Source organism: Triturus cristatus, chromosome 2_2 (genome assembly GCF_964204655.1).
Source record: "Triturus cristatus chromosome 2_2, aTriCri1.1, whole genome shotgun sequence".
Lineage (NCBI taxonomy): Eukaryota > Metazoa > Chordata > Amphibia > Caudata > Salamandridae > Triturus > Triturus cristatus.
Genome location: NC_140582.1, coordinates 1154529066 through 1154537800, shown reverse-complemented (window position 1 = coordinate 1154537800; position 8735 = coordinate 1154529066). Strand labels below are relative to the sequence as shown.

Genomic DNA, 8735 nt, shown 5'->3' with positions numbered 1-8735 from the left:
GTACAGGATATAATGAAATGGAAAAATAATATAAGCTCAAAATTTAAGACGTAGGAAAATGGTAGTTTCACAATTTAGCATGTTTTAGATTTGCTTGAACGAGCCCAGAAATATCGTTTTGTTTATCAAGAAGGAAATACATTGAAACTGAATCTTCAACATTAGTAATTTATGTAAGGCTAACAGTGTTTTACCAACATTGGTCAGTATCAGCACTTCATGTAATGATTACACAGCTTTGGAAAATATTGAAACAGATTAAAGTACTTTTCATCAAAAATACATTAGACATTTTTCTTTTATATGTACACTTGAACCCCCGCACAACAACACACCTCCTTATATCATATTTACAAGTGCAAAACGTGGCTGTTTATCTGGCTATTTACAGAATATGAAAACTTTGCCTTTATATCTATTGCAGAATATCATAATTCACATAGCACTGGATTAGCCATTGAAATATTTTACTTTTTTTATCCATGGGTTTCAATGGGTACAGAGCAGTTGTGCCACAAGGAATACCAAAGTGGCTTTTGTCTTCATAATAGATATGAGACACTACAGTTTGCCCATTTTCCCTCAAAATCTGTAAAGCAGTGAATCTAGTAATTTTAGCACTTGTATGCATTGCATTAAACAACTGGTTGTTGGTAAATGCTATAAAGGACCATTAACACATTACAAATAGTAAGCAAGCTAATATATTAAGATTAACCTTCAAAACAAGTCATTTGCATTCTTTAATACATGAACTTATGACACTTCATCTGACAGCAACTGAAGCTGAAATGCCCTATATGCTATATGGCTCACAACACTTGTGCTAATAATGTTTAGTAATGTTTTGCAGATTGAAGTTCAAAAGTAAGATCTGACAGCAGTATATGATCTATTACATTTCACTGCATTTAAAGTTTGTTAATCACATGATTTCAAGACAATCGGTTCCTCATAATTTAAGAGAATATTGTGCTACCCTTCGAGTAATCAACATGATCATTAATGGAGTTGTGTGTGAATTGAAGTTACGCAAAGTTCAAACCCTAATTTGTCTAGTCCAAATGAGTTTCTAGAATAGATTAACCTTAACCTGTTTGAGGTAATGTGTATATCGTCTACTTAACAACAAATAAAAAAGTACCACAAAGTTAAAAAATAATTTTAACTTGGGATACAAAAACTAGTAATAGAGAAAATATCAGAAGAAATTACATTACAACAGAAGAAATAATGTACAGCTAATCTTTACAATATATACACAAATTTATACATGTCTATTAACAGGACACAGCAGATTTTTCTGAACTCGTGTTTAGGAAGGTGAGGAAATGTCTTAAAGATTGTAGCATGCACTTCTCCAAGAATACATTTGGAAAGATCATTACAAGCAAACTGAAATGTAGGACTCTAAAGGATGACAGCTTAGCCATATTTTACCAACAAACAAAATGAGCAATTTGAAACAAAAACCAGTTATAGTGAATATGAAGACATTATGAAATTGTGAGCAAGGGAAAATATTACTGCGCATCTGTGTATTATGTTTTAGAGATGTATACCTAAGCACACATGAATCCTGAAACCCAACCAATGTCTATTTATGAATGATTTCTCTTAAGACAATGGAAAATAATGTTACAAAAAGGTACTACAAGAAGAAGAGTAGCATATGAGAGGGGGAAACTACCAAGGACATGCAACAGCCCATCAATCTTAGCAAAAAGACATTTCAAAGAGATTAAGCATTATGCTCATCGGAACCAAGTCATTCATTCACAAATAAAGTTTACTCTCGCCAGTGATACAGGGAAGAGAAACCAGTAAACCTAACCACCCTCACATCTGGAACACAGAATACTGCTTAAATAGTTTCAGCCACATCTAAATTGAAACTATTAAAATACAGTGTAAAAATAGTTTTTTTACTTATAGTTGCACTGGTAATAGATGTAATTACCAAATTCACCAAATATACGTATAGCTACTGTGTTACAGTGTTGGACAACATTGTTTAATTCACATATACGTACTGTGGACTATTCAAGACCTTAGGAAAATATTTAGATTTGATAAAATTCCTGGAACCACTAAAATTCATAATCAAATGTGCCTTAGGGTTAGCCATTAGACATCCAGCAAACACATATAAACATTTTTAACTTGCTCCAGAGTCTAACCACGGATATATATATATATATATATATATATATATATATATATATATATATATATATATATATATATATATATATATATATATATATATATATATATATATATATATATATACACACACACACACCATGTCATGGGAGCTGCTGAACATGATAGCTATTGAAGTATTGATACAAATAAGAAGTATGGATATGGTAAGGGCCTTATAATTCCACTGAGTTGAACTGCCTAAAGAAGAAAAGTACTCCCTTCCCCACAAGTGCAAAACATTTTGTTCAGGTTTCCAAAGCCGCAGATCAGAGATGCTTACCCAGCAATTGGTTAAACACAGGGTACCTGCCACCTTTTTTCCCAGACAGGTGCCACTACTTGGTCATCTTCACACAATGGGCGTTGAGTGAATGTGATCAAAAGATAGGAGTAGGGAATGTCACACAAGCTCTAATCTAAGCTGTGCCCAGCTCTAAGCATCGCTCTGCTTCTGACCAATGGTGATCATTATGGAGCGAGCACAAATGAAAAAGAAATCCAATATAGCAGGGAGACAGAATCCTGCATGTTTGTACAGTGACTATCAACTAAAACTACATGTGATGCCCAAAGTTATAGGAAGCCTACACAAGTAAACACAGGCTATCTTTGATCTTGCTCTTTTAATGTATTTTTTTATTGATTTCCTGCTCTCTCTCTCATGGGACTATTGATCATCTTACAGAAAGGAGACCTGCAACAAAAGATCCTATTGATGATCAGTGGGTTGAGATTATGATGTTCACTACAACTTCTGGTTAGGCTTAAAGACTCTCAAAATGTGAATGTTTTAGATTTTCTCAATTCTGAAAAAGAAGCAAAACAGTAGGAATTGGAAGTGATACAACAGCCTTTCTAACTAGTTAGCTATTACGATGAATAATTTTGCTAAATATTCTTCAAATATTTCCCACTTCTACATCAATGAATAAGTATTACAGTAGGGGAATTTCTTGAATATATGAATAATAATGTAATTCCATCTAATTATATACAAATACATAGTGACCAAATGCAAGAAACGGGTAGAAAGTGTTCGAAACAGGTTACTTTTATCAGTAAACATCTTGCCTACGATGTTGTCATCCTCTATGAATAGTATAGCTGAAATGCAATGGTGTAGGACTTTTAGCTGCTTCTTTACCCCCTCCTCAAAGATGTTCTGTTGGAGGCATCTGCCAATTACAAAAGGTACATTCTGAAAACGCTAGTATACCTACCACTTTTTTAAGCTTGTAGACGAGAGAACCAAGGACACAATTGGAAGAGGATTATTGTTAGCTGTGGAGATATTTGGCAATGTGACGACAGAGTAAAACGTACCAATTTTAAAAGTTCAAAATCTTACACTTCCCTTTTTAAAAACACCCTACTGTTTAGTTACACCTGAAATACGAAATTAAATCCAGTAAGGAAAAGTAAAACCTTAAGACCTCTTTCCACAGTAAATCATAAATACTGCTACTGTTTTAACACGGACACATTAATTATTGTATGCCTGATTAATATATTAAGAAATTAATGTATGCTTGCATGACAAGGGCCTAGAGGTATACTCTGTAAATCTTATGCTACATAGATAGTTGGTGCATAGCTTTCTTTCGCAGGGCTAAAATCTAGAAGGATTATTATATATACACACACACACACACACAAACATACAGGTAAGGGTTTGTGGATATGATTTTTAAGGAAATACTCTGAAGTCTAACATTTTCAAAATTATGTTAACAGTTCTTATAGTTGTGTATGGAACATCTTGACTGTGTGCTGCATTTACGATCAACCTGTATAACAATGTAAGATAATCATCCCAGGGATTAAAAATTGCCCCATTTAAGAAATTTGAAACAAATAATTTATTCTATATACAATCTGTAAATTGTCCCTCTGCACTATCTACTTGCCAAAACAACAGGCATATATTAGAGGGAGTTAATATGTTAAGGGGTAATTAAATAGCTACTTACAGAAAGTAAACTAGGGCATGGGATTACTGGATTAAAAAGTAAGGCTGAACACGCATCAAGGATGTTGCAGAAAGAACGATCATCCGAAATGCTATTGATACTTATCCGTCAATTGTACTGGTCTTTGTAAAAACAAACTCTGCTTCATAAGGAAAGATATAACAATCTTTCAAAAATAAATACCAATGTAAAGCACTGAGCTCCAATGAAATATCAAACTAAAGTCTAAATCAAGGTGATGAACCAAATTCTATTTGAGGAGTGAAAGACACATTTCTAGTGGTAGTCACTAGAGAGGGAATATTAAGATGTGTTGCTCAAACAAGCTGTAACGACGGGATACAATCATATGTGACTGGTGGGACAGTATCCAAAAGTATAACAAAGCCAAATTATCAATTCTTCAGTTATATGATAATTCTTTAGGAGTTTTGTTTTCATCCTTTTAAGCCGAGTAGGTGTCACATAGGTAAATAATGTTGCTTAAACCTCTTTCCTAAAATGATCATTAGATCAAGCAGAGGGTTCACAAGAAAGATGTTATTTCATGAATTAATACAAAATTATGCAACAAGTAGGTGGGGGGGAGACATTTTAAAGAGCATAATTCATACGGGCTTGTAAGGTTTCCTTTAATGTTTCTTGATTCAGAATGCGTCTTAAGTACAAGGCCTTAGTGTTCACATATTTACAGAGACAACAAGCTCCTTAAAATGCCAGAATTACCCCCCCCGCCCCTCCAAAATAAAAACCCTCAGTAGCTCATCAGGGTCTTATTATGTGTGATGGTTGGCTTCACAGTTTCAATTAAACATTCCACAGAGATAAAAAGTTTAAGAGATTTAGCAAAAGAGTAAAAACTCCTACATAGAGTGGATGTTTCAGAAGCAGTCACATGGCATATCTTAATTACAGTTGAAGGTCAGTTGTTTAGAAAACTACTTGCAAGGTGGACATGAGGCAATGAGTGCCTCGCAAAACACTTAAAAGAAGCGTGTCCTAAATTTATTCCCCACTCTTAACAAATGAAAGCTAGTACTGGCCTTTAGAGCATCGTAAACATTGAGATTTGTATTAAAAGGCTCAACTATAACCTCCCATGTTGGGCAAGGAGTAGGTTTTCAAGGATTTGCTTGAACATTATTAGAAAGCCGTGAGAGGTTACGAAGGTCAGTAGGGAAAACATGGAACTGCAATATCCTTCATTGAGTTTCTTTCATTGAATATGAAATAAGTGGTTGTGAGAACCACAGGAACTCAGAGATGGCACAGTGAACATCAAAAACGCCTCTACCACCCTCCATTCTTATTTCTGCACAATGAAAATACACAGAAGACATTGCAATGAATAACGATCAACAATGTTTCATACTGAATTGACCACAATAACTATGTCTTGGCAACTAATTCATCCTTTTTCAAGTAGCAATGGTAGTGTACAAACGTGTGTAGAGTCAAACTAACAATTGACTTGTATACACAGCTGTAAATCTTTCACAAAATGTTAATGCTTGTTGAAGGGTGAATATGTTTTAAAATGTTTCATATGCCAGGAATTGATCTCCAAAGGAGATTTCAAAAGCTGTGATAATCAAGAAGAGTTCATCGGAATGCAATAACATGCATATTAACCATCAGATAAACATACATTAACTGGTGACTATCTTGCACTTTTAAACAATTAAAACAATATTAAGTAGGCAGATTTGATGAAAACTGCCCCCACAAACTCTTCTGCTTATTACTGCATCAATACTATCACAATAGTCAACCAAACAACATACTAGTATTCCACAAGCAAAGCGTGCCAAAGTTTAACCCAAAATAAAGAAGAAAAATGTTTGACCAATATTTCTTTTGGTTTCAAGTCAAGTCCTGCAAATCTCATGTTTCTGCTCTGAGTGTGCTGTGATCACTACTCAAGTATTCTGCTGATTCTCTCCCGCTTGAAGATCTACAGATAAAAATCGAGCCATGGTACCAATGCAAATTGCACTGTACATATCTCTCAGTACAATAATGGCACCAAACTTTACCACATACCTTATACATTTTGCAACACTATCCCAGAGTACAGTGCCGTTCACCTAGATTACATTATCAGGAATTATCAAATAATTATGTGATGATTTGGTAAACATCAGTACTGCACAGTGTAAGGCATGCCCACTTTTCTTCAATGAGGCCTGTGTACCAGTAAGGTGTTTTTACTGCTATAGCAAATAGAGCAAACACAATTAAGAAGCAAAGGCACCTATGCACAGCTCAATGGTCTCACTGTTTCAAATATTAACTATAGTATACAAGTGTGTATTTAGCAGAAAGTTGAAACAATTTACAGTAAACGGCACAGCACGGTAGACGAGCTTAGGAACATACAAATCCTTACTTTAAGGCTGATTCTAATCTGGCACAGGTCATCATCAAAGGACTTCATTGCTATTTGAATGCTCTGGTGTCCTACTTATGAGCTTATTGGTTGTATCCCTGTAGAAGAGGCAACATCTCTTCAAATCAAAAAAGAACTTAAAATACCACATTTGACACCAACAGTGTAGCAGTCATTATCAATAAGACGGATGTCCATTGTTATGTAAGTCTTGGCAGTAGATAACTATTTGTCTAGTGTACAATTCTATACAAATGTCTTAAATTACTGGTTTACGCCTGAATTGCGCTATAACTGTTGCATAGTTTGCACAATAACTGGAAGAAATCCCTTAAGTTTAAGCAACACCGGCTTGATTTCCCTCCTTTAATATAGTATAAAGTTTTGGAACCTGAACCCCGACATCTATATGTGAGACTTCCAGACTCTTTAATAAGCACCTTAAATTGTTCAGATAAGAATCACATTCAGGATGTTAAACATTAACTTCATCTGTAAATATTTTAGGGCTATAAAAACATATCCTTGTAGCAGAATGTTCCAATAGTGGAGCAGAGTGGATTCCACTGCAGCAGAAAACACCTCCTGGAGAGAAACCTGAGTGTTGTTCCTTCTAGATATCCCTTTGAGATTTTTATTCTGACCAACATACAAAAGATGAGTTAAAGGTTACAGGGCCTGCTGAGAATGGCCTGACAATTTTTTCAAACATAAAGAGAAGGCAAGACATTGAAAATTGGTACTCCGAATGAGGAAAATAACCTGGAGCAATTACATGATGTCATACTTCAGTCATGCACCCCCTGGAAAAAGGTTGGCTCAAGGAAGATGAAAAATGTTTCAAGGTTTCCAGTCTTTTTGATCAGGAACTCTAAAATAATTTTTTCGCCTAGGCATATTTGTGTTTAAAACCCTACAGATAGTCCAGATCACCAATCATATACATGTTCCCGGTTGCGCGGAGGGATGGTGCTTTCTGTTCCGTGCTCCTCCAGACTTTTCTTTGTAGGCGATTGGCATTTGCTGTGAAATGTCCACCAAAGCACTTGCTACTGCAAGACCTGAATCAGTAAACAATAAACAAGAATTAAGAATAATAATACTCATCAGTAAAAAAACACAAGTTACTTACCTGAACACTGTGGTTCTCCAGTATTGATATCTTTCATAGATTCACTTGCTTGAATCTTCCCCATTGCCATTGTCCACAGTAACATCAATAGAAAAGCAATGTTAATAGATAGGCCTTAGAAAACCAATTGAAAACAGTTAACCTATTGAATTTGTTTTAAAGCATCCAAACTTCAGCCAATCAGGGCAGAGACCCAGAAGGAGTAGTTTCTTTTCTGTAACTCCAGTTCTGTAGTAGGGGTATCTGTTATAGTCATAATCTAGTGAATAGTCCCGCCCATGTGCGTGGACCCCGGAGCAATAAAAATAATCTCTTAAGTTGTCAAGCCATGCAGACCTGCATCTACACTTAAGAGAGAATTCAAAGACAGATAATGCAGCCTATATCCACAGGATACACTGTCCAGTACTTCAACTAGAAAATTCCACCAACATCCACCAACAGCACTGCCTGCCCAGCTTTTTCCACAGAGAAAAACCTGCCTCTACCAGCAAAAGCCTCTGGAATGACAGACAAGCCCCATAGGCTGCCATTATGTGGCTCAGAACAGGATACTGTGCCTTTAATAAAACTTTCCAGAACTTTTCCAGTATCCCAGAATGCACAGTAGGTCCCTTTCACTTTCAGTTCTTTTTGAAGGCGTAACACGCCAGACCTGTAGCATTCCGTACATTAACATTTATCTCTCCACCGGGGAGGAGGGCGGGCGCTTATGACTATAACAGAGATACCCCTACTACAGAACTGGAGTTACAGAAAAGAAACTACTCCTTCTGTAGTAGGGGATCTCTGTGTATAGTCATAATCTAGTGAATAGAATGGCAAGCCCATCCCCACACCAAAACGGCGGTGGAGAAGACTACAAAATAATACCACTACTGTGCGAACAAATTTCGCAGCGAAGCCTGCCCAACCTGAGCATCTGCCCTGGCATCCGTGTCCAGACAGTAATGCGCAGCAAAGGTATGGACCGACCTCCAAGTGGCCGCCTTGCAGATTTCTGCAATCGGAACATTACGCAGCAAAGCAGTCGTGG

The 8735-nt window shown here is 36.1% G+C and overlaps 1 protein-coding gene across 2 annotated transcripts in view; it reads right to left on the bottom strand.

Annotated features, from left to right (window-relative positions):
- Positions 1-4793: 4793 nt before the first annotated feature.
- ATRN (attractin) overlaps positions 4794-8735 on the bottom strand; it is a 900609-nt gene continuing 896667 nt past the window's right edge. For both annotated transcript variants that reach the window (XM_085642692.1, XM_085642691.1), the window contains exon 29: positions 4794-7628. In XM_085642692.1, the coding sequence (XP_085498818.1) occupies positions 7504-7628 (125 nt within the window). In that variant the 3' untranslated portion in view covers positions 4794-7503. The remainder of the gene's footprint in view (positions 7629-8735) is intronic.